This window comes from Oreochromis niloticus, linkage group LG6, assembly GCF_001858045.2.
Source record: "Oreochromis niloticus isolate F11D_XX linkage group LG6, O_niloticus_UMD_NMBU, whole genome shotgun sequence".
NCBI classification, from domain to species: domain Eukaryota; kingdom Metazoa; phylum Chordata; class Actinopteri; order Cichliformes; family Cichlidae; genus Oreochromis; species Oreochromis niloticus.
The window spans coordinates 23,656,880-23,683,831 of record NC_031971.2 but is presented as its reverse complement, the minus strand read 5'-3'; the positions used below and the strand labels follow the sequence as shown (position 1 = coordinate 23,683,831).

The 26,952-nt window shown below is 40.1% G+C and overlaps 1 protein-coding gene across 23 annotated transcripts in view; it reads right to left on the bottom strand.

The window, feature by feature from the left end:
• The window catches only part of ptprdb (protein tyrosine phosphatase receptor type Db), a 149,265-nt gene that overhangs the window by 36,651 nt on the left and 85,662 nt on the right, over positions 1-26,952 (bottom strand). For 8 of the 23 annotated variants that reach the window (XM_019359824.2, XM_019359828.2, XM_019359831.2 and 5 more), the window contains 12 exons: positions 21,970-22,115; positions 19,276-19,417; positions 12,389-12,577; positions 11,062-11,070; positions 8,483-8,500; positions 6,641-6,751; positions 5,640-5,651; positions 4,913-5,182; positions 3,246-3,355; positions 2,176-2,373; positions 324-449; positions 21-168 (listed from right to left, as the gene is read on the bottom strand). In XM_019359824.2, coding sequence (XP_019215369.1) covers positions 21-168; positions 324-449; positions 2,176-2,373; positions 3,246-3,355; positions 4,913-5,182; positions 5,640-5,651; positions 6,641-6,751; positions 8,483-8,500; positions 11,062-11,070; positions 12,389-12,577; positions 19,276-19,417; positions 21,970-22,115 — 1,479 coding nt within the window. Of the gene's footprint in view, positions 1-20; positions 169-323; positions 450-2,175; positions 2,374-3,245; positions 3,356-4,912; positions 5,183-5,639; positions 5,652-6,640; positions 6,752-8,302; positions 8,408-8,482; positions 8,501-11,061; positions 11,071-12,388; positions 12,578-19,275; positions 19,418-21,969; positions 22,116-26,952 lie in introns of those variants that run through there. The other 15 variants (XM_025908006.1, XM_025908011.1, XM_025908010.1 and 12 more) reach the window with 8 other exon arrangements.

The window sequence follows — 26,952 nt, the reverse complement described above, 5'->3', positions numbered from 1 at the left end:
ATTTACTTCTCTTATTTTACCTCCAGTCTTGGCTATGATCTGCAGGTCCTGGGACAAGGGGCCATCTCCTACAGAGGTAAAGGCCAGCACTCGGATGTAATAAGTCTTGTTAGGAGTCAAATCCTGGATGGTGATGAAGCTGGATCCACGGACCATCTGCTTCTCCCACTGCACAACACCGGCGCAAAACACAATGCATGAATGCAAGCAGGCACACAGATACACTCTCATGCCTTATACATCTTGGCAACACAAGTTATCATCTGTTATGCATAAATAGTAACAATAACATTAAGCCAAAGCACGCACACAGGAATACACACCTGGTTGACTGGCAGCGAACTGTCAGAGGTGTAGTACACTCTGTAACCGACCACCTGTCCATTAGGTTCCTCAGGCTCATCCCAGTGGATCATTGCTGTTGTGGCGCTCAGCATCCGACCTATGACCTACAAATAAAAAGAGTAAAATTAACCAACAAGTGCAAAAGTGACACAAATGTGGAGAAAGTTTAAACCTGGATTCTGCTAATAGGCAACAGGGGACAGTTTATGTGGTTGCCAAACGGAGAGTGATTGCATTTAAGTCTATGAGGAAAAGACCCTTGGTTGACATGTCACTATTGCGCGAGTGTGAAAGTGCCATCGCACTACCACCACCATGTTTGACTGTTGGTAAGTTCTTTGTATTGAAATTGTGTTAGTTTTACATCAGCTGTTATAAGATTCAGGCCTTCAAAAACCAACTTTTGTCTCATCAGTCAACAGAATACTTTTCCAAAAGTCTTGGAGATCATCAAGATGCTTTTTGGCAACTGGGAAACGTTTGTGTTCTTTTTGGTCAGCAGCGTTTTTTCCTTGGAACTCCTCCATGGATGCTTTCCCACCAATCTATTTCCTATTGTTGAATCTTGAAGACTGACCTTAACTGAGACAAGTGAGCTGGCAGTTCTTTAGATGTTATTCTGGGTTCTTTTGCGCCCTCCTGGATAAGTCATCGATGTACTCTTGGAGTAATTTCGGTAGGGTGGCCAATCCTGGGAAGGTTCACCACTGTTCCAAGTTTTCTCCGTTTGTAAATAATGGTTTACATCACGGTTCATTGGGGTCCTAAAGCCTTAAAAATGGCTTTGTAACATCTTCCAGACTGATAGATGTCAGTGTCTTTGTTTGTCAGCTATTATTGAGTTGTTTGTAGATTGTGCACAATGTGTTACTTAAAAAAATCTTTTAGCCTACTTCATTTTGTCAGACAGGTGTCAGATATGTAAGGGGTTTCTTGATTCAGCAGTCCTAGAAGTAATCAGGTCTGGATGTGACTAGATCAACTGAACTCTTTGCAAAGACATGATTAATCACAGTTAATTAATAATTGAAAAAGGAGGACTGATTACTTTTTGATACAGAACCTGGGAAGTTTGATATGTTTTTCCATTAAGAAATGAAATCATTGTGTAAAAAGTGCATTTTGTATTTACTTATCTTAGTCTAATATTAAACGTTGTTTGATGATTGGAGACATGTAAATATGACAAATATGCAAAAAATAAAACAAAAATCAAACTTTTTCCACAGAACTGGAAAACAGCAGACACTGAAATGCATTAAAATAGAGGTTGAATAATGCATCCACATATTCAACCAGAAATACCAATTTTTATTTATATGCCTAACTAGTCAAGTTACATATTACATCCATATCTCTAGATGTAATATGCAATGATATGATATGTAAAATGTATAATATGTGAACTGAAGCCTTAGAAAATTTGGTGATCACCAATTTGGTCTCTGACCAAATGTAAATGATTTAAAGTCCTATATAAATATAAGAAACATGTATTTTATAGAAAATTATGATGATTTCTTTTGGCTAAAATGTCATCACTGTGGTATTTTATCCAATTCCACATTTTTGTATTCCATAGTTTGCAATAATTAGTGAAATAAATCCTGGTATATGGCCCTTTGAACAAATTCTATTCATTCCAGTATGTATGCTTGTACTAAATTTGAAATTCCCTCAAAGCTTTTATGAGAATGGAACAGGATGGACAGACAGCTCCAGCAACGGCTGTCTCAGAGTCAAAAATAGCCTCAATCCATATTTGGAAAGAACATTTTTATCACTGTAAAAACTGCTTTCCACTTTGTCAAATAAAGGCATCATCCTGACCTGGCGAGGAGGCGAGGAGGGGGCCTGCTCAGCTGTGCGAGCCTCCACCACCTCGCTGGAGGGGCCCTGACCAATGGTGTTGACAGCTGCCACCCGAAAGTCATAGTGAGAGTAAGGACTCAGGCCGCCCACACTATAGCGTGTTGTAGCAATGCCATCAATCTCTTTATAGGGGTCCTCTGAGCCTTTGGCGCGATGCTAGATGAAACAAGAGATGAAAAGGGGAAGAAGAAGAAGTACAGACTGAATTCAAGCTGCAATAAACAACTCTGTATTGAGGAACAGCTACAGCTGTGTCTGTATACATAAATACATCAAAACTATCTAAAACCATACTTGTATTTACTTATTTAGATTTACATTGAAATGTACAGAGTGAAATTTGAGGCAATTCATGTTTCATGCAGGAGTCCTGCATTTTAGAAATTGAGTATTTCAATACTACTGTTAACCATAGTACTGTTAATTCATTCTCTTTTATGAATTTACCACTGTCAGCAGGGAGTATTCACAGGATACCAGATTTACTTTGAACACTTCCAGGGAGGTTATTAGTATTGGGAGAAACAGGGATTCCTGCCTTTGTCAGCCATACTAAGTAGGCTTGAGGCTAACATAATAACAGTTTATATTGATAAATCCTAGTGCTCTAAGACTCTGGGTATGAAGAGAATGCAATAATTCATAAATAGCATTTTTTATTTACAACAGAACATAGAAAACATGACATTTTCTAAATCCTTTAACGATATTACTTATTCTAGATAACGAGATATTCAAAGTCTTTACGCTTTTACATTGAGGAACATTATTTAGAAATTGTTCCACAATTTGTATTTTTAATAAAATGATAAAATGCCTCAATTCAAACATTTCATATGCTTTCTGTGCATTGTTCTGAAAATATTGGTTTATGAGATCTTGAATTCACTGGATTCTGTTTTTATGTACACTTTATGCAACATCTCAGGTTTCTTGGAATTGGGGTTGTATTATGTGTGTCTCAGCAATTTGTGTACATATAGTGCTGTGAGGTAGGTAATGTTTACGTCCTTACAAGTCTGTCATACCTGTATGATATAGTAGGAGACGGGTTCAGGGTTTCCAGAATCCCAGGTGAGAGTGATGCTTGTTGCAGTTCTCTCTGTCACCACAGGGGTGCCAGGAGCCTTTGGCAAAGCTTAAGTGTGGAAAAAAGATGAGACATATTTTACTGTTTATTCTAATAGACAGCTGGGCAGAGACGTGTTTAGCACTCTAGAGCATCACCTCTTTTTTTTAAGCGCCCCAAGCAAAACCGCTGCTTTAGTTTTGAAAGCAAACGTGTTCTCAGTGTTTCTTGATAGGATTTAAGCTGCTCAGCAGATCAGGGCATTTTTTGTCATTTATATATTTGTTACAATTAATTCTCTAAATATTTTCTCTTGAAGAGAAACACGCAATGAATTTAAGACTACTTAACAGCATTTTACTGCAAAGCTGTGCTAGTTTTATAGACATGGCTTGGTATTGTCTTGCTGACAGAAGTAAGACAAGGCAAGTTGTCTGGTAGCCCACAGGATGCACTTCTTGAATTTCAAATTTTTGACTGAGTCTTACAATCTTAGATGAGTTCAGGCCCAAAACTCATGCAGTGTAACTCGTGCAGCTCTTTCTGGATCTTCTTTACATTTTGTATATGTTTATTTATTCATTGCATGGTGAAGTCTTACAGTAGAAACCATGACAAACATTGTTCAATGAGCTCAAAGAGAGATTTTCACAAAACCATTAGGTCAGTTTTTAATGTAGTGCCACTTGAGGCCATGAAGATCACAGTAATTCAATATTGTTCTAGGTCTTGTCCCTTGAGTAGATAGATTTACCACAAGCTCTTTAAATTTCAACATTTTTTTCATTTTTGTGATGAAAATCCCCATTTTTCCTTCTGAAAGACTTTAAAAGTCTCTGTGGATGCTCTTTTCATATATAATTACATTAGGTACCTGTTACCAATTTGCCTAAATAGGTGGAAGATACTCCAACAGGTGTTATTCCTAAGAACTTTCTTAGAACACACATTTTCTTTCTTACTCCTGTCCCAACTTTTCTGTGAGTTACAGGTGCTAAATTCAAAAATGCATTTAAATTTGCAAATCACTACACTGTCTTTTGATTTACATTTGCTTAAAGCAGCTCCATAAGGAATAGAGTTGTATTTGAAATTAAATTGACCTCCCAAAATAATTAAGCATTCACAGTGATACAGCTGTTACAGCAATAAGAAGAGCCTTTTCCAATGTAAACCATAACAAAACAAATCTAACTAAATCTATGCTTTGTCATAAGTCCAAGATCATAGTTTCTTCTTAATTTTAAATTAACTGTAAAACATGTTGTTGTCTTTGTATCTGCTTCAAATGTATTCAGTGACTATTTGTCTGCTTCCATATTGTACAGAACTGCATCTTTAGTGTATTCATTACATGCACTCATTACTTTCCTCTTCAATACATATTTTTTAACATCTGTATATATAAAGGAGCTCTCATAGAAATAAGTTTCTTTACTGTCTTACTTTTTAATTCTTTTGTAATAAAAATACACGTCAAAGAGAGAGAGAGAGAGAGAGAGAGAGAGAGAGAGAGAGAGAGAGAGAGAGCACTGCAGTTCTGCCTTATTACAAAGTCATAAGCAAAATCACTGTTGATTAAGGTTGGTGTATAACTCTTTTGTTCCTATCCTTTCCACTACTCACCTTTAACTATAATCTGTGCCACTGCCTCAATCACACCTAGCGTTGACATGGCAACGCACGTGTAATTGTTGGACTGGCGTACGTCAGTCAGTTCCAGTACATTGCGGCCAATGGGCATGTCGTCCTCTGGCGTCAGGTCTTCTGCTCCCAGCATCCATTTCACATATGGCATGGGTGAGCCTACCGCCACGCAGGTGATGTTGACGTTCCCTCCTGGCATGATTTCGCTATCCGCCGGAGGAATGGAAAAGCGAGGGGGGACACGGCGCACTGGACCAAACGGCAAAGAAGGCAAGAGAAGAGAAACAATTACGATTTAATGATTGTGCAGAGCGGCGGGGAACAATCAGGAGGTTGGAGCTCTGAGATAAAGTTTTATGACATTCAAGCTAGAGTACAAGCATTTGAACAGTCTGGTACACTACCATTAGGGTGCATGTGATATCAAGATGTTTTATTAATGTGAATTTTAAAATTTTATGAACACAAAAGACAGAAAAAAAGGAGAAAAAAAATCACAACACACACACATGCATTCACATGGAAAAACAGCACATGGTATATTACTCTGGAGTAAAATGTACAGGCGGGTTTAGACTTTCAGTACTGCACACATCCCACAGCTGAGCCACACAAACAGAAAGTGTCAGTTTAATGGAAGAAAAAAGGCAAAAAACAACAACTCAGGAAAGACTCGAGAGAACCACTCGGTCGTTACAGTACCAACCTTCTCGCAGCTCTGCAGTGGGAGATATGACATGGCGGGAGGAGCAGAGAAAAGACAGGAAAATGCAAAATATCAGAAAGAGAATACAAGACAAAGAGGGATACGTTAGACAAAAAGAGCTTTGCAAGGTGGCAAAAGACAGAAAGGACAAGAGAAAGAGGAAGGAAGGGCAAGAACGTGTGAGGGGAGGACAGGAAAGAAAAGGAGGCCATACATGGCCAATGTTGGTGAAAGCGTTCCTGTTTAAGGCAGGCTCCTCTGCCAGCTGTCTCCATAGACTGCCTGTCAAACACTCACTGAGCAGCTCTGCAAGATTTCGCTGGCCCTGCAAGCACTGTTAGACACACATCACTGACTGTATGCTGTTTGTGTTCATGTGTATGCGCATGTGGATTTTATATATGACATAGGTGTGTATCCTAATGTGTGTGAATTCAGTGTTTGCTTTGTATCCCCATGAGCCATGTTGGAGTCAGAAAAAAAAACGAAAAAAAACATGCTCCACTGTTTAAGACCTTTTTTTTAAGGGTTGGGTTGAAGGCAGACAACAGAGCAAAAGGCCCCAGGAATAAAAATGTCTCCGAGATTCAAACATTTCATGGGTATGCGTGTGAACGTGCGTGTGCTGAAGGAGCAGAGGGGAAGACAGCGCCTGAGGAGGTGAGATGCCTGTCAGATTTGGAGAGATATACAAGTTTTAACCAGACAATGATTTGGTTTTTCTCTGAGGTCTAAAGGCTAAGAAGGCAGGGCAAAGAGATAAATGACTCGAGTGAAACATTTAGGCCAGCCTTAAGAGCGCTCATTCTTAAACCATCCAGTTTCATTGCTCGATAGCTAAAAACTATAAAATATAGTCAGCTTAAAAGCATTGTATCATGTTAATAAGATATATTCCTAATACAGGTCTATCTACTGATACATATGTGTAAATTTCATCTCATCCATACATAATCATTAGAACCGTTGCATCATCATAAAAAAAGTGTTCAAACTCTTACCTCTTACATAAAGGTTAGCTGGGGTGGAATAACGTGTCCCATCCCTGTTGGTAGCGACACACTCATACTTCCCCTGGTCTGACTCCTCACTCATCTCTATCTGGAGGGCACCTGGATGCATGGAGGGATGGAGAGGAAGAGCAAAAGATAAAGAGAGGACAGAGAGTCACACAGACAGACAGACAGAAGAAAGAGCAATCACACAGAAGTGGAAGACATTAGGAAATTTGATACAGTAAGTATATACATTAACATATAAATGGTAAAAAAAAAAACTGCAGAAAGAATAAGAATAAATGAGTCTGTGGGCATTTTCAGAAAACAAACAGGCTGAACTCATTCTGAGGAAAGTAGGGGTACAAACAGAGCCAAATCTGTAGAGCGACTTTAACATGTTTCTACCACTTTCAGCAAGAAACTGCCCAAAACAAGGGTCAGCTTCCTGATTTGAAAATATGAAAAAAAGAAAAAAGAAAAAAAGAGAAAAACAACCCAAAAGACCAAAACAAAACCTACAAAAACGGAGAATGCGGTCTTCATGCAAAGCAAATGAAACAAACAGCTAGAATGCGCAGAAATCCAGTCACTGTATTTTGAGAAGAAAAAAAAAATTGCTGAAAATTGAGATGCAGTTACATTAAGCAACAAATCATGTTTCATTTTCCAAGGATAACGTCTGACAAAAGATATTGCCATGGCAATAAGATATCCCCAACCCTTTCGGATCCACCAATGGGATCAGGAGTGTGATGTCAATTTAAAACACACCCAATAAGGAGGTAAAGACATCAACCGACCTCCGTCAAGGCCAACAGATGGGAAAAAAAAAAAAGAACGACATACGCAAAGCCTCGGGAAGGGACCGATGTTTTCTCGCTCCCTGAAAATAGAAAAACTGTCAAAAAAGAGTCAACCAGAGGTTCTTTAAAGATGGTGTGGTAAGGCAAAAAAGCGCCCATAAAAACTTTATCAAAAAAGTGGTTGTTTGGGGCTTTTTATCGGTAATGAGAGAGAAAAGAGAAAGTAATGGGTAAAAACCATGAAAGTATGTGTGTTTCTGTGTGTGTGCGTGGAGATTTGAGAATTTATGTGTGCGTGTGAGCGCACTCATGTTTGCAAGTGTGTGTCTGAGTCTTTGCCATCTGGACTTTTCAGCCTGAGCGAATAACAGCTGGGAGGAAAAACAAAACTGGGACGTTTGATTGGGCAAATAGAGACAAGGTAGAAGGAGAGGCCAGGCCAAGCTTAGGTCAAGACCTCTGAGAAAAAAAGAAAAAAAAAAACAAGGAAAAAAAAAGAAAAGAAATTCAGGTCACAAAAATTTAAAAAGCAACAAACAAACAAACAGAGGTAGAAGTGAGTACGCTTTTTCACCTCAAACTAAGCAACAAAGAAAGAAAACCAAGTTGTAAACATATCATGCGTTTGATTGGAAACACGGTCGATGTGAACGGTTAAACGGTGGTTAAACTGATGGGTACAAAAGAGAGATCACAACATGACGAGGAAGGAAGCAATGGACTTCTTTGTTACAGAGTGAACGCTGAGGCTGAGATGGAAAAATTAAAGTGTGAAGAGGGGATGAAGGATGAGAAGAGGGGAGGTGACAGTCATAGTATAATGAGTTGCTTGCTCAACTCCAATTCCTCCTCTTGCACCTACTGCAGATCTGAAGCAGTTGGATGAGTTTTACCAATGTCACAGAGTCTTGAGTCTTTTGGACTAAACCCCATATTGATTAACCCACCCGGGGCTGCTTTTCAGATCTGTGAGACAAGTAGGAACCAGGGGTTGAAAAGGAATCAGGCCACTGTGTCATGTTGGTCCTCCCAGCAGTCTTACCTCGTATGGGCGTGCCACCTGAGTGGGCAATGAATGCACGAGATTAGAGAAGGAGAAGAAGAAGAAAATGTTAGTACCACAGAAGGAGAAGGGGATAAGTGAGGGAGGGACTGGGGGAAGGGGGAGGGGGGGGGGGGAGTAACTTGGCAAGGAGAAGAATCAAATTAGAGAGAAAGACTCAAAATATAGATCCTTACAGAGCGAGAGGAAGAAGAGGCATAAAGGAAATAGAATAAACTAAGACAGAATAAGCCTGAGAAGAGGAAAAACTGATCTGAGATAGAGCGATAGACAGTGACAGAGCTATAAGGAGATGGGTTATTGATTGGACTTTATTGACTTGTAGCAGGGGTGGATGTGGCTATAGGAGAAGGGTGTCTGCACTACACTCATCTGGGTGTCTAAAAAGTGTACTGGCGAACTCTAAGTCCATTAACTACTATGAGCTTTTAACTGCTCTTGTCCTCTAAAAGGCTCGAAACCAGGTTTAATCCTGCTAGTTGCAAAGTGTGTTAAAACCTCTATTAGATAATGCGATATTTGCCCCATGCAAGGCAAGCACCCGCTATTTTAGTTCGTGGCTTCTGAGTTCATCTGAGCAGTGACTTACTAGTAAATTCACTCTTAGCCAGTCACATCACAGGTCTCTGTTCTCTGAAACAGCTGTGCCAATTACAGTGATGCATGATGACAACGGCTCCGAAAACAGCAAGAGGCTGATTAAAAAATGTTATTATTGTCTGGGTGGTGCCGAAAGGCACATCCTAAACACACAACACATCAAATTTGCAGCCAAAGGCAGATGGTGTGGGTTTTTATTCAAGTTGTGGAATAATACCAGAAACAAACAATAAAAACGTGGCTGAAGCCTTTGATGTGCCCTAATCTCTCTGAACTACCTTAAATGATAAATGCTGACATGCGGCTTTGCACAAAATAAACATTTTTTATAGTGATTTAAAAGACTCAACTGTCTGGAGAGCGATTAATTAAGGTGATGTATTTGCATAAATCATAAATACATATTTTCATACACTGTCACGGCGCTACGTATTTAATTTGCTCTCGCTGATGAAATCACAACAGCGTGGTTCTCAGATAACTTTTCCCAGCACGTCTATACATATTTTCCACCAAAAATGCAGACACCCCGCTCGGCGCTGACTTATTTGAATGAACTCACACCTGTTTGTGTGACGTGCACACAGTGTGGTCGCACGGCGAAGTAAAGTCATTTAAAGGTTAGGAAATTACCAAACCGATGAAGAGCAAGCTGTTGTGCCACCACAAAAATAGGGATTATCGCATCAGAGCGCTTTCAGCAGGGCATCAACTGTCAGCCGAGAAATGCTCGACTGAAATCAGACGCATGTGTCGAGCTGATGTCTCTTAGGCTCATCTTAAAGTATCTAAATTGAAAATGTATTAAAAAAGTGTAGTAAAGTATTTTAAGCTAATACTACCTAAGAGAAATGAAAGCTAAAGCCAGCCTCTACATTTTTCCCCCTCAGTCTTATAATGAAATTTTAAAATTTATAAACTAACATGACAAAAAACATCAGTTTTAATCAGATTAAACTATATGTCAGAAACTAGATTTGCAATTTAACAGATAACACTCTGCCTTTAAAGGTATAACATGAGGAAAAACTAAGGTCTGAGTCCTCACATTACAGGAAAATTTAAGCTGTAGTAATCACATATTTGGCCCACTGTGCATTTATATGCCAAAGAAGGTTTTCTAAATCAAGTAAACGATTCAAATGTCTAAAACAGTTCACGTGATTATTGGAAAATTAGTGGAAATTACAGCATTTAATCACTAAATTTTCAACTATCCATAAACTGAACAGACAAGCGATTGTTTCTTCTTCTTCTTTTTAAAACAGTTAATCCTTACTAAGCTCTTTTTTACACTAATGCAGTGTAACGTCCGACCACTACTTTTACACCACAGCAGCTAGACTTATATGTTTTCATATATGCATATCACAATGCACAGCTAATGTCTAGAAGGCTGAAACGTGGTCTCGATTGATTTCTTTATCCTGGCTCCACCAGCGGCCATCTAGAGCTCATAGCTATTGACTGGTAACTTTATACAGCAGACTGGAGATAGTAAGTGGATGAGTGAAAGGCAGGGTGAGTGAGTGAGTGAGGGAAAGAATATTTGAATTAGTGAAGGAGTGGAAAAGTAAATAGGTGAGTGTGAGGAGAAAAATTATTATTCTCTGGGCGTGGAAGGGCTGCAGGTGCACAGGTGAGGGTGAGGTCAGCTACATCTAGGTTGACAGAGAGTGTGTGTGTCTTTCTATGTTCATGTCTGTGTGTGTGTTTGTACGTCCTCTTTGTGGCATCTACCTTTAGCCAGTACAATGTACAGTGCGTGTATTACAGTGGGTGTGTGCACATCTATGCTTCGTGCTGTGTAAAAACTGTTAGTAAAATGCATGCCATGCATTTTAATAACACTGCAATAGTTGTAAAAGTGAGCAGCAGCAAAATCAGTAGCAACATTAGTGAACAGTATATAGAAAAGTGGACAGTGAGGGTGTGGGCCTCGGAACAGAAGCACTTACCAAAGGACTCTGTGGTTAAAAAGATACAAAGAGAAAAGAAACAGCATAGACATTGCATTACAATCGGGCCATTAGTTACACAGAGGAGTTGACTTAGTAGAAACACCTTGAAAACTCCACAAAAAAAAGTAATGGATATGGAAATTTATACTTTAAAGAATCATACAAGTCACGCTATTTTGCATCATAATAATAACCACTTAAAAAAGCTAACATGGCTAACTATCAAATATTTTACAATTTAAGTTGTAACAATTTTTCTACATCCTTTAAATTTTTTTTTTTTCTATTTCTTTATAAATTAAGATAAGAAAGAATCCAGTGCAGGGTCTTAGGGGTTGAGCCAGATAATAATAATAATAATGATAATAAAAAAAAGCAGGGACACAAACAAATAGGTTGGTATATCCACACAGAAGCCAGAGACTTGGGAGTCCAATCACAAGAAAGGGGGTTTTAGGTCCAGAGTCGGTCCCTGAAAGCAGAAGGAGGACTGAGGAGGGAGCGGACTCACACACTACTGTGGCTCGAGAAAAAAACAAAAAAAATGTAAAAAAAAACCTGATTGAAATGGATTAATGATTTGACTGGAACAGAATAAACTGTCCTCGTATTATTCAATTTTGGTTTTTGAAATTCTGTTATCAGATTTCCTCAGATAACACGAATACATGATCTTGGGCTCAGTGTCACATCCACCCAGGACGCACTTTCCGACAAATCAGGAAAAGCAAAATGTTATTCAAGTAAGTCACAGCAGTGAGCTCTATGTTAGAGAGGCCATTCAGTCAGTACATGCCACCGCCACTTGGTTTTGCTAAATCTTGTCTGTAGATACAGTTTTTGAGTTTTTACTAGAGATGTAGCCCACTGATGAATCTCAGGGGCATTTTTAGTTTTACAGAAACATTTTACAGAAACTTTAACTGTCTGTGATGGTGACTTGCACAGGAAGACCTCAGAGTTAGGAGAAAAGTTGGGAGTCCACTTTTAAAGGCTTAGAAGAGTTTAGAAGGGTTGGCAACCGTATACAGTCAACTCATAACATAGCAGCAGAAACAGCAGCAGCAACAGCAGCAGCAGAAAGAGAGGCAGCTGAGAAATACAGCCAGTATCCATAGCAGGAGGAGTGTGGAGTAAGAAAATGGGTTAACAAGGGCAAGAAAAACAGAAACTTCGTAGGAACGGGAAATAAATAATGGGTTTAAGGGGCAGATATTAAGAAGGGGATATAAAACGAAATGGTGGAGGAAAAACCCTTAAGGTGGAAATAAAATCTGGGATTGAAGAGAAGGCAAAAGAATGGAGGGATAAAAGCACTGGTTACCTGAGCGGAGCTGCTTGATTCTTCCATTGTTATTGGACGTGTTGACCGGGAGGAAATCCTTGAACCAGGTAATTTCTGGGTCAGGGTTGCCGCTAGCGGCGCATAGCATAGTGGCAGTCCGAGAACGCTCCACCACTTTCAGCTGGGGACCCATGTCAATGGTGGGAAACCCTGAGGGCAGCTGATCCTCTGGAAGGATTAGGTACACAAGTAAAATATTTAACCTGGTAAGACAGAGTAGCAGTTATCAAGCTTTCTTCTAACATCTTCCTGCAGTCTTTTCACCCTCACTTACACCATTTGTCATGTTTTGATTGTGCTGAATAGATTTGAATCCATTGTTCCATAAGACTGATTGTTTTCTGATTTTTGTCCAGTTCTTCAATTTGAAATACCTTGGCTATTTCTCCCTGTTTCCCCGACTCCTTAAAAACCACCCTCCCACTGAGAGCATTCTGATAAGGATTAAGCGAACAGTAGTTGGATCGATTGAAGGGCCAGATGCATCTCTCAGGTCCTTGCTGGATTTTGTTCCTGTTTCTTAAGGCCATGACTTTCAGATACTGTTCATCGACGGTAGATAGTTACTGAGGCCAAACACTTTGTTTGTCCTCAGCTGTCCAGTTTGCTCATTTTTTTCAGCCCACACTGCAGACCACACAGAGATATGCTTAGTTTGTACTAATAACTCTTTGGGAATGACCTTGTTGGTGCAAAAATACAATTTTATGCCTGTAAAATTGTGTTATGTTTGGATTTTTTGTGGATTCAGCTAAAGAAATTGGAACAAATGATGTGTTTTTGTTACAGGCTGTTAGGCAAAAAGCCTAAAGATACAATTTGAAACTGTTTCTTTCCTAAGTTGTCTGTTATGTGTAGACACAACAGTGATTCATCCCTTGAGTTAGGCATCGTTTTATGCTTAAATGAGATCAGTGTTAAGTGGATCAAGAAACAGACAAACAAGCAATCCTCTTAAAATGGTCAGGTACAAGGACGTGAAGTGAAAAAGCAGCCAATCATCCTCCCCCCCTTTACTTAACTCTCCAAGATTTCAGCATGAAGACAAATAACCGTGTTTCCCCAAACGTCAAACTAATACTTGAGATTGTCCCGCCTGTCTGCGAGCAGTGCAATTTTGGCTATTGAGAAAGCTCTCACACATTGATCAGTCTGTGCTCAATATAAGAAATTCCTGAGGCCTGAAGACACACAGCTTAAGCACCGAAATGACATCGGGGAGGTTCAAATGCTAGTCCAGTCTCAGAGGAACTTTCAGGGGAAAACTTGCGAGCTAAATGGTAAAAGACTCTAATTTGGATTCAGTTTAAGTCAAAATATGTTTCATCAGCCTTGAGTCCAGAGGCAAGACTTTTGAAGAATCCAATAGTGAGGTCAAATAGCATAAGTAACATTTCATCCTACCTGACAAATTCACTAATGCTTTAGGCAACAGCTTTTTGAACAGGAATCAGTTGAGCTACAGTTTCTGTAGCGCCGCGTTTTGTACAGCACGAGCAGGTTGCATAAAGTGAAATGGGTGAGCCCTATAAAGACTTATCTACTGGGACTTGCACTCTTTTGGGATAGCAAATCAAATGTGAATTCATTAAATCAATTAAATCAAACACGGAGAGTCATTTCACTGTGAGAGAGGAAATCAAAGGCAGCGAACCAACTTCATTCAACTGAAGTAGGAGATTTAAGAGAAGGGGGGGACAATGGCTTCGAGGAAGTAGGGGATCAAAGACGAGTGAACCCAGCTCACTAAAAACTGAAAGGATACGTTATCCCCCCTTTGAATCAAAAAGCTACAGAGCAAACCAGGTTTTTAAAACTTTGTTCAAGGCTACACAACGAATGCCACATTTGTGAGTCATCTATAACACAGGGAATAAAATCGTTAAATAAAGTCAGACGAACAAGGAATATTTATATAGAAGACAAGTTTATTTTAAACCCTCACCCCTCCACAATCCCACACACACACACACACACACATATATTTTTTGTTTTACCCAGAATCCCTTGTGACTTTATCCCTCTACGCCAAACAGAACCTCATTAACGGGAAATCCTAGCGCTGAACCTCGCCAAGGAGATGCTAATTCTGGTACCAGCCCATCGAACCATGGCTGATAGGTCGTGAGACGCCGGTTTCATGAGTGCGTGTGTGGCCTTTTAACAGCTCCGGTTTCAATCAATCACCACGCCCGACAAATGGAAACACGGACATAATAAACCAAGAGAACAAGATGAGAAGGTGTTTGTGTGTACGAGCGTGCCAGTGAGCATGGGTGGCGAAGAGGGCGAAAGTGCGAAGAAAAAAGAGAGAGAAGGAGAATAGACCAGAATAGATTGAAACAGAGTGGGACAAAGAAAGAGTGACAGAAAGGAAAACACAGCGAGAGAGAAAGAGAGAACGAGAGAACGAGAGAGAGAAATAGAGAGGGAGAGAGAGCACAAGGGACCTATACAGCATAACAATCATGATTCTCTCTGCTTTCATTATGCAAACGCTTACTTCAAAGCCAGCCCCTTGTAGGCAGGAATAATGCATTCTATTTCATCTACCTGGGGTGGGACACTGCACTGAACATTGAGGATGCACAGTCAGAATGCTACTCCCTGAGAACGTGCATCTTTCTCTGCCCCTTTCCTACAACCACTTAGCATGTGTGCAAAGAAAAAAAAGTTGGAAATGTACCACTGCTGGTAGAAGCGTTTAAAGCCTTGCAAAACACACAAGTATGCTCATGTACTAGCTGAAAATATTTGCACACACATAGAAGTATATGTACAAAAAACACCGCAAAGACAAACACACACACACAAGTTTAAAGTTGACAAGGTGGAAAGTGATGTAAATGAAAGGTTGAGGGAGGTTTCAATTGGCTAAAGCACACACACAAGTTAACGTGTGCACACAATCAGCATTCCCCCATCCATGATAGCGACAGGTGTAAGCAACACCGCAGTGTGTTTGGGTCAAAGCCGCTGCAGCATGTGTATTTGAGACTGGGCTGCTGAATGGTAACAGCTAAGAACCCCCTGAGGTCAGGGTAGATTAGTAACCCTACACTCCCTTGTTGACGTGGCCTTGCACACATCACATTGTTTCATTTGGATGTGCTCCCTACTTCACCATTTCCACTGAGAGCCACCCAGATAATTTCACAGCTCATCGAAAAAGCCCCGCTCTCGCAATCATGGGAACCACTGCGCGAACACTGTCCCCTTTATATAAGACCTCCAAAATGAATTCTGCACACATTGCTTTCTGGGTTTGTCATCTGTAAATTTGGAAGTCAAGCCTGGTTTTATAATCATGGGAAGAATGAGCTGGCTGCTGTATCAGAACCCAGAGTGCACCTGCAAACAAACCTGTTTCTGCCATTCACGACTGCCGCACAGCATAAACAGTGAATGCTTATAAAACACTTCACTTTAGATTTTCTAATAAAATGTTGTGTTTCTGACGTGATAACCTCTTCCTTCTGTCTGTGATTGGTTTGTGAGGTGTGCCTGCAACACTACAGCACTGTTACAAGTCATTTATTGTTGCAAAAAGCACCACATGACAACAAGAAGTTGTCGCTGAACACAAACAGAAGAAAGTAAATAAGTTGGAACTACAAAACTCCATCATTAACTTTATTTTTTTGGGCTCGAGTACCTAAAATATCTTCTCACACACGCACAAGCTTTGTCTTCAACCACTAGTTATACAACACCTGATTGTGCCACGGATACTAAAGCACATAATTGCTCTCAGCTTCATTATTATTTCAACCACTGCCAATCACAGCCATTTACTGGAAGCCCAGATTTCAATTAGCCTGGTTCTAATCCTCAGTAATTAAGCCAGCTGACCTTAACACCGGATCCCTCCTGTCAGAGAGTCAGTCAGTCAGTCAGTCAGTCACCGGAGCTGTGTCTTTAGAGAGCCAGAGGGGAGGCATGGAGACATGACTGACAAGACCGCATGTGTGTTTGAGTGCTTTTGTTTAAGTGTGTGTGTGTGTATTTGTGTGGGTACATTTGGACTGACAGTCTATCGGGGACTATTAGCTGCTCCCAGGTGGCCTTTTATTCATCCACAACACAATGAGTCCTCAGAGGAACAGAAAGAGGCTAATCACTACATAAAGGCTGACTGTTTTAGATTGAGGATACGTTTGTATGTCTCTATGTGAGTGTGTGTGCGCTTGAGTGGTTATGGTCTTGATAAGGAAAAAAAACCTGGAAATGAGTGTATTCATCCATCAAGAGTAAAACAAAAATCAAAAATAGACACACACACACACACACACACAAAAGTAAGCATGCCTGCTTGCACTCAGATGGACAAGTGCACAAACACGCACAAAGACGACCATGTGAGACAGGAAAAATTCTGGATGGATGGAGCGGAACAGCACAGAAGATGCAAAGAGTGGTCTGATGTGAATAATTTAGAGGCTGCTGTGTAGTAGACGTAAGAGCATGTGGAGAGACAGAATGAGCGAGAGCTTGGGAAAAGGAGGAATGTTTGAAAAGATAAAGAGAGGAAAGGGAAAGAGTAAAAGTAGCAGGGATGGACTTGGAAACAAACAAAAACAAGTATAAGAGAAACAGGAAGAACTGCAAACTATGCTATCACCCATCAGACAGACAAGAGGGACACAGAGAGAAAGAGAAAGACAGAAGGGGAGAGAAAGCATGAGAAGACAGAACAATAGGCTGCATGTCCCTTCCCCATGAGCATGTACTGTAAAGGCAGGCAATGTGATTATCCACACTTGAGCAACTTCACTCACTAAGACACTCTTGAGCTTCAAACAACTGGTACATAATGTTCTCCTAATGGATTCCACTAACACTAACATCACTATCTGCATTAATGGACTCTTGCGAACACTAAACCGTCTACTGCAGCGGATCCAGGCTCACACTTGAATATATAGCCGCATGCGAAGAATCCCCCAAGCCTCCAATTTCCATCCATTCAGTCAGCCATCCATTAGTTACACCCACTTTATCCTGTTATTCTGGGTTACAAACAGGAATAGTCATTTGCAAATCATTGTCACTAAATTATCAGAGGAGCAGTTAACCATTGCAACTATTTCTTTTTAAATAGTTCTTCAATTAGTTAGTTAAGAAAACCTGGAAAAAACAATGATTGTTTAAAAAATAAATAAATAAATATATATATTACACACATATATATATATATATGTATATACATGTCCCGGTGCTCTGGCTTCCTCCCACACATGCATGCATGTTAGGTTAGTCTAAAAGTCAAAAAATGTTCTTCCCCGAGTTTGGTTCTGCTGGAGGTTTCTTCCTGTTAAAAGAGTTTTTCTTTCCCACTGTTGCCAAAGTGCTTGCTCACATGGGGGTTTCCTGTTTTGTTCTGTATTATTGTAGGGTCTTTACCTTACAATATAAAGTGCCTTGAGGCAACTCACCTTTTTTTAAAGGTGAGGTGATGTATATACTGTATACGTATATACAAATATACTACATGGACAAAACAGGCGCACTACTTAATCTTTGGATGAACATATTTTCAGCCTTATTGCCACAGGTGTATAAAATCAAGCACATGGGCATGGAGCCTGCCTTTACAAAGATTTGCAAAAGAATATATATCGTTGTTCTAAAGAGGTCACTGGATTCATTGGTACTGTAATAAGATACTACTATTGCAACAAGTCAGTCTCCTAGATATTCCAAAATCAACTGTAAGTGGTTTTATTGGATAGTGGAAGCGCTTAGGAAACACCGCAACTCAGTTTTGAAGTGGCAGGTCATTTAACACTTTGGTAACTTAATAATTTAAGAGCTCCAAACCTCTGGGATTAACATCAGTACAAAAACTGTGAATCAGGAGCTTTATGGCATGGGTTTCCATGGCCGAGCAGCTCCTGTGGGGACAATGTGCAGATGGTCCAGCACTTTTGTCCTTATAGTTATTAAGCTAGGGAAGAATCTTCTTGCAGGGCAGCATGGTGGTGCGATGGTTAACACTGTCCAGTGTGTACCCCGCCTCTCGCTCTCTGGCCGCTGGGGGGACTGGAGCCTATCCCAGCTACCAGGTTGGTTGAATGGATGGAGAATTTTTTGGCATAGAAGTATTACTAGGAACAAAAGGATGGGTTTTTAAACAGGGCCAATCAATCCAGTAAAAAGCCACTGAAAAGCTGTTGAAAAGATGACTTTTGCAGAAGTCTAAATGACACTGACATTCAGTTAAAAATGAAACCCTTGTTTCTTTAGGTTATTGAAGAAATTTGGTTGAAAAGTGAAAAGAGTTCCTTTCAGTTTTGAAAGATGAGGAGCAGGAGATTCAGACCCACACGCCTCTCACTGTGAGGCAAACTTCTTAACCACTGAAGTCTCTCGCTCTCTCTCACACACACACACACACACACACACACACACACACACACACACACACACGTATATAAATTGCATAATATACTTCAGCATTCCCCTTCCCGCAACCCTGAAATGGATAAGCAGAAGAGAATAGATGGATTGATGGATGAACTACTAGTCTGCATACCTAGAGTGGACGGCGCGTTGCTGCCTGATCAATTCTCAATCAAATGAAATGGCACAGCTAATGTGTGATGCAGACGCTTACTAGACTACTACCAAATTTGGTCATTTTTAGATGTCTTTCTAAACTCCTGAAAAGACAAATGCTTTTGTTTTTCTTCAACAAAAATTCTCATGTTGCCCTCAAAGGTTCACTCTGAGCCAGGAAAACCCCATTTGTTATGAAATAAAGTGTGTCATAAACAATTTATTAGCTGTTTATGTACAGATTATAAACGCCACCTAAGATGTGAGACAGCTGGATGGAAAAACTGTGTGGGGGTGTTCACACTGACCTCGTAACACAGTGAGTCTGGCAGTGGCAGTAATCTCTCCTGCAGAGCTGGAGGCGTGACATTCATAAACTGCCTCGTCTCTGGGGGTCCTCAGCGGCTGGATCCTCAGGACTGAGCCGGATCCATCATCAAACTCTATAACCTGTTAGTGGGGGAATATGTTAAAGCGGCTAAAATTTCTATTTCTATTATAGATTGGAGAATGCGCAAGGTCAAAGACTTCCTTAATGAAGGAGTGCATGATGTGCAGTTCTCAAAATTCAGTGGCAGCAAATTTGTTTGGATCATTTGTATTTGCAAAGGAAAAGGTTTTTAAGGCTGAATCCAAAGTATGAGGTCATTGAAAACACAGCTTAAAACAGATCTCAGGTTTGGAGAAAAGCAAAGAACTTACACTTGAATATCTCTCATGTTCTTTTTCACATGTAATGACCGGATTTTTCAGATCTGCTGGACTGCACATTATAACTGCTGTTGCATAAGTCTAATACATGCATGTAATTGATCTGGATTCTGAATTCTGGGAATGTTTCCACTGACTGAAATCCAATAAAAATAAATCCCACAACAAGTCCTGACCTACAGGACGTCAATGGGAAATATACAGCAGGTAGCCCAAATGTTATATAGTCTGGATTAAAAATAAAATATCTCCTCGAGTGATTTAATCATGAACAGGAAGACACTGAGGTGAACTTAAACCTGGAAGGAAACTCCACTTATTAAAGTGGAAAAGCACCCTGAGCTCAGGGTGACACTGGCTGAGCAGGACCAAGGCTGATTCAACATCTCCATCTAAGAGTAACTTGTGGGGTGGGGAAATAAAGCAAAGGTTAGAGCCTACGGGAAACTAATAAGGCTGATCATATAAGAATCTCATATAGTGTAGCCCCAGGCATCAACTGACATATGAAAAAGTTGAAGCATTCCAGACATCTGTATGATAGTGGGAGTATAAAAAAACAGGTCAAATTGACAGTTTTTGTTGTATGCAAACAGATGTATGCATTGGATGATATGTATATATATGTATATATATATATATATATATATATATATATATATATATGTATATATATATATATATATATATATATATATATATATATATATATATATATATGTGTATATATATATATATATATATACACAATTCCAATTTATTTTTAATGGGGACAGACGACAACAACAGTTGCCTCAAGGTACTTTATGCTGCAAAACCCTACATTACTGCAGAGAAAACCCTACCAATCAGATGATCCCATAATAATAGCGAAGGGCACTCATTATACAGCTACATGTCAATTTTTGTACAAACAGCACACCTTTCTCCCAGTGGGGAATCTAGTGTGTCATGAACTAGTCCTGTTATATTTAGACAACGAGTGAGTCAGTAGCTTTTACAATAGAAGTGCTCTGACGCTCTGGAATTATACTTGTTCATGAATACGTTTCTTAAATAATTGATCGTTTGCTCTGTTAAAATGTCAGGAAATTTAAAGAATGTTTAGACAGTTTTCAGGAGGCCGGTGTGACTTCATCAGCTATTATTCTTTTTCTCATCAAACAGTCCAACATCAAAGGGTTTTGTTACATAAGACAAAAAAAATCCTCCCTGTCAGCCGGCTGGGACTATAATGTTTGGCATCTGTGCTTACAAAGTTTTTTAGAGGAATAGTTTTGGGAATATCCTTTTTCGCTTTCATACTATGTTGTATGACAGCATAAACAGCTAACCTGGCATTATTTAAAGATTATAAACTGACCTATTAATATTTGACATCTCAGTATAAGCAATAAACTAGAAAAATTACACATTATCTTCTGGTTCCTCCTCTATTTTCCACAATTCTTATTAGTACTTTGAACAATTAAGTGATTACGAGAACAACTGAAAATGATTTCAGCTGATTGCCAATTATATCAGTGCTTTTTACAGCTATATTTAAGGAGCAGAAGTAGCGAAGGTAGATTAGTTGAAATACCTCACGTCAGAGAGGTGAAGAGGTGAGTGCAGGGAGAGTGGGTGGAGACGAGTGTTGCGGATGATTTGTGACAGAAGGATAGCAGCAAGAGTGAATCGGAAGGATTACAAGATGGTAGTGAGACCTGCTGTGATGTATGTTTGACAAAAAGACAGGAGGTCGAGCCGGAGGTGGCAGAGTTGAAGATGCAAAGATTTTCGATGTGAGTGACTAGAATGGACAAGGTTAGAAATGATGAATATATCAGAGGGACAGCTATAGAGAGGAAGGATGGTGGTGAATATTAGACACACGGTGTTGAAGATGGAGCTCTCAGGCAGGAGGAAAAGAGGTAGACCACAGAGAAGCTTCATGGATGTAGTGAAGGAGGATGCTAGGGATGGGGTAAGATGGAGGCAGATGGTCTGCCATGGTGAACATCCCAAAGCAGTTTTTTTCCTAAAAAAAAAAACATCGTGGGCTGTGGGAAAAATTATAAAGAAAACAAGACAGGAAAATGCTAACAAGAACTGACAGTAGCAGCAGTCATCTTGCCTCAGTGCTCTGTGTGGCCACTCACTGCAAACACAGCTGCTTCCACGCAGCCAATAAATCTCTGTTGTTGGACACTAATCTATTTTCTTTCACAGCACTTCACCACGGGAAAAAGTTAGTTAATGTTACAGGAGACACAAAGTTTCAAATCCCATCAGTATCTCAGCTTCTTTACCTCAAATCGCTGGTTGCTGACTTTTTTGCCTTTCTTGTTCCAGACAATCTTAGGCTGTGGATCTCCTGTGGCCTGGCACACAAAGGAAGCGACTCCCCCCTGGACTCCTGTCTGGTCCTCTGGGGTTCGTGTGAATCTAGGAGGTGCTGTATGGGAAAAAAATAAATCAAACATCAGGTTCACACCGACCGTGTTACTCTGTGTGGATGCACATCCACATGCCGGAAAGCAAAACGATAAGTTGTGACAGACAGTTACAATCTTGATAGAATTTGCACCACTACTATTTGCAGGCACTCCTATAAATATTCTCTAATAGATTATTATGTTTTTTCCTGTTCTCTGCTTTGTTGTTTAGCACCCAAATATCACTTCATATAAAACCACAAACTTCTGCTTACACATCAGTAACAGTTAAAGTGTGATTGTGATCTGTGCTGCACTTAAACAGAGTGTGAAAGAGGGACACCAGCTGTGTATGTGTTATGCAGTTTAAGGAGGAAAAATTAAGGACAATGATGCAGCCTGGAAACGATTTCAACAATCCAATTGTGTGTGTGTGTGTGTGTGTGTGTGTGTGGTATAATGTCAGTTACTTCTTGAAGTAGCTCTACACCTTCAGCACATCTTTCTGTTGGATGTTCACGAGGTTGGCTTTGTCTGTGCGTGTCCTTTTTTTTCTGTACATGTGTGTGTACGTTCCACCATGTTTTTCCTCTGTCCCTGTACCACCAAAGAAGCTTAATATTTCTGTGCCATAAAGGATTTATGAAGACTTACTCCTGACATGACCACTAAAGCCCCTCGTTCCAGGGACGCCAACAATATCATAACCGCAGCCTCCGCTGGATTGTGACATCATGACATCAAATAGATTCGGCACGTCAGTCACGGCACGTCACCACCAGCTTGCCTAATGGCATTCCAGCCAAACCAGAAAATCCCTACTTAAGGGCTTACCGCCAACCGCCCTGACAAAGGGAGAGAAATTGCTTTTTGCTGTTTAAAAGGAGGGAGGGAGTAAGGGAGAAAAGCTAAGCTCTTCAGAAAAGAGAAGGAAACAGAGAGAGAGAGAGAGTGAGTGTGTGTGTGAAAGAGTGGGGAGAAATGAACAGAGGAGTGAATGAGATAAAAGGAACGAGTGAGAGAGACAGATGGAGAGCAGCAGAGGGAGCGAGCAAGACACCGAGGGGTGAGACGGAGAGCGAGCGAGCCAGATGTACTGGCAAACATAGCCGGAGAGCCCCAAGCTGCCCAATCACCTCTACACCTCACTGGCTCGCAGCCAAATCTACCTCAATGGCTGACTAAAACAATGTGTGTGTGTGTGCATCTGTGTCAGAATGCCACAAAAAGGTAACGTGTGCATGTTTCCGGGTTCTTCTTCATCCTCCGTGCCACATTACATGCAAACCGCATGTTTCGGGTTACGATTAGGCTACTAAATGCTTATCGACAGGCTCGAGGTGACTGACAAAAAAAAATTGACAATCTATTAGTCGTTTATTTATTTCAGTCAGCTGCGGGGCAAGAAATACTTTCATCGGGCCAGGCTTTTAAAATAAGAAAACTTGCAGATCCTCCTGGTAAACAAGTATGTAAAACAAACAAATAAACCAAAAAAATAAAAAAAAATTTTTTTTTAGTATCTTAGTTGACAAATCAGTCAAGCAGAAAACCAGTCTGCAGGTTAACAGAGAACAGAAATAATGACCTGCCTGCAGCCATAACATGTAAAGTCTGTGCAACATTTTTTGCGTGTGTCATTATAATGCATGTGTGTGTGATGCATGAGCGAGTAGATGGGTGTGTCCCTCTGAGAGAGAGAGGGCATGAGAGAAAGAGAAAGAATGAAGAGCAGGAGAATCTCTCTCTTAATCCTCTTGCTAATCTCTCCCCCACAAAACAAATGAAAAGTGTAAAGCCAGCAGGGCCATACTAAAAGGCACGGTAGATCTTTCCAATTGCTTTTTTTTTTTTATCTATCCCCCTCTTCTTTTTTACCCACCCTAACCCTGATCATTCTCTTCATATATCTCGTGTTTAATTGTCTTACGTTATGCTTTGCCTCTCTCTCTCTCTCTACCCCATCCCAGTTTTTTTAACCACTGAATCCCTTCTTTCTCCCGCTTCACAGCTGCTCTCCTTCCTCCATCTTTCATCCTCCTCCTTGTTACTCTTTCCCCATCTCCTCCCTCCATCTCTGGGGTGTTACATAAGTCTTCCTGTCACATTGACTGACTTTATGAAGGGAGGTGGGGTTCCAACCGTATGCTCCACACTTCTCCCTACTCTCTCCTCGCAATTCCCCATCTCTTCTCTCCTCCCCTCTCTTTATTGGCTCTCATCCTTATTCTCTTTTCTTTGATTTCCCTTTCAGTTACTTCACTGTCTTTTCTCTGAATTCATCTTCTCTGTTCTCCTCCTCTGGTTTCCTCCCTCTGGGTGTCCTAACTGGTCTGTCTTTTGCCTTGATCATCAGGGGTTTTTTTTGTGACTGTGCCACTTGGTGGGATTAAGCATTGACATCTGGGCCAAAGGAGGGAAGCTGAAACTCAAAAGGAAACTTAAATATTTGTACATGTTTTTTCAGGAGGGACAGAATATGTACAGGTTCATTGTTTGGTGATATAGATGGACTCGGAAAAATGAAGAACAATTACAGCGAGAAGGTGCTCATGAATGTTACCATATGTTACCACATTTCCTCACACCATCCTTCAATGTGATCCAAGATGGAAGTGAAGGAAAACTACTAAGTGGTCCACAGAGAGAGATTTAGAGGGAATTAGACGGTGCCAATCTTTTCACTCTGGTGTGTGTGTGTGGGGTGGAAGAAGGGTGGCCTACATAGCAATCCATATAGTGGGACCTAATCTACACAACAGATTGCAGAAATGACTCCTGAAATCAGCTCCTGTCCCTGCACCACTTCTGAGTCACGGCTGAAGATCTACGGTAAACAAAAAGATAATCTTCAGATCTTCCCTGTAATTAAAAATAAAAGAAACATAAGAATTTGGGTACCACCAAATAGAACTAAAGATTTATAACCTGAATAATTTTGACTTCTTCACACATGCTTTCACATTTAGACATTGTCTTTTCCGTCCAATTTTTAGTTTTAATTTTGTAAATGGTGACAAATATTATGCCGTTTTGGAATTAACTACAATGGGGTGATGGGGGATCAGTGAAGAAGCACTTTGAAAAGACAACTAGCCAGACTAAAGGAAGCTAATGGCACCGTGTAGGAGACTATGGGGGCATATTATAGCTGGCAGATGCTGTCTTAACCTAGAGGGAGGGAGAGAGAGAGAGAGATCGGGTTTGTAAGAACAGATGCTAGCACAAACCTTTAGGGAGCATGATTTACGGATATAGTGTACTAGGATTGGGAATGTGATTAGATATAAGAATGGAGAGCTGATGTTGGGCAAGGAAAACAGATGGAAAGTAGTGGAACTTTAAAGGGTTGATAAATAAAAGTCTACTTTTATTGCGCAGAGAAATTCATGAATATGTGCTGAGTAATGGACAACGACTGAAATGTATATTTTATTCTCAAGACTCATGCATTTGATTACAATAAAGATTAAGGAAACCTAGGAGGAGTGATACATTCATTTGATTACATTTTCTACTAAAAGTAACCCTTAAATAGCAATATATTTTGGACAGGCTAAGGGCTCTTGACTCATTCCTACACATCTTTTAAAATGCTGCAAATTATGTGCCCTCATGTCTCATCTTGTGTGCCCGCAATCACTTAGCTGATCCGATACGAAAAAGCCATAAAGCAGACAGGCGGATCCGAACAAATCAAATCAACAAAAAGCAATGGATTGAGCAGCACGAAATGGGACTATTCTGCCTGATACTGCAGATATCAATTGGAAAAGAAAAACTAATATAAACAATATAAAAATATAGCGGGAGTAAGCTGAGTTTTCATTAGTGAAAGACTAAGATTTCAGCTAAAAGGAGCAGACACTGAGGTCAGCTTTTCCTATGTGCTGGCTAATGTTTGGAAATGTGGATCAAATTGTTTTTAACCTTTACGATCACATCAAAATCAGGGGCATCTTCATCTACATACTCATAGATAATCCTGGGTGTCTAGTTGTGTGTGGACGTGTAATCACGCATATGAACAGGTTATGTGAGTACTTGTGTTGGAAGTTTTGATCATGTCTAAAAACGCTGACTAGATCTTACCGAGCATCTGTGCTGCACCTCAGATTCATTAGTATGTTAGGGATAAAGGGAAAAGATCAGTACCCAAAAGAGGACTGAATCAGGCTTGTCAGACAAGTTGAGGAACGAGGCCAATATAGAGGACTGAGCCAGGGCCATGATAGTCAGGCGAGAATGGGTGGGCAGCTGGCCAGAACCATAACTTAAAACACATTAACATCAAACGGACACATTAAGAGCAAATTATCAGCTGCTCGCTTTCGTCCTGGTAATGAAATTGGATTGCTTGGGCCAATAAACACAGAGACAGCTATCATCCTTCTGTAGAACACAGAAACATTAATTGGAAATTATTTGGCAAAATGGGCAATTTCAACTTAGCAAAATTAAATTTTACACAATAAAGTGCCGTAACATTTGGAACAATTTCACATTAAAATATGATGTTATTCAGGTTGCACAAAGTTTAAGTGTCTATTTGAACCAAGCCAAAACAAAGTATTACATCTTTCTTTAAACTCAAAGCCCTGCAGTTTTTTGGGTGAACTTATTATTTGACTTATTTGACATAGATTAGGAGTTTCTGAAAAACCAGCCAGCTGATGTTAACAAGCATTAATGAAACATTGTGATTTTTACACTAATGCAGGAAAAGACAAAATGCACTTTTATTCCTGATAGTTAACGCACATCCAATTAGCATGACACTTACCCACCCAAGCTGCCGCAGGGTTTGGCTAGTGCCGAGTTAATCAGGGTTAATTTGTTAGAAACACAAGGGGAGGA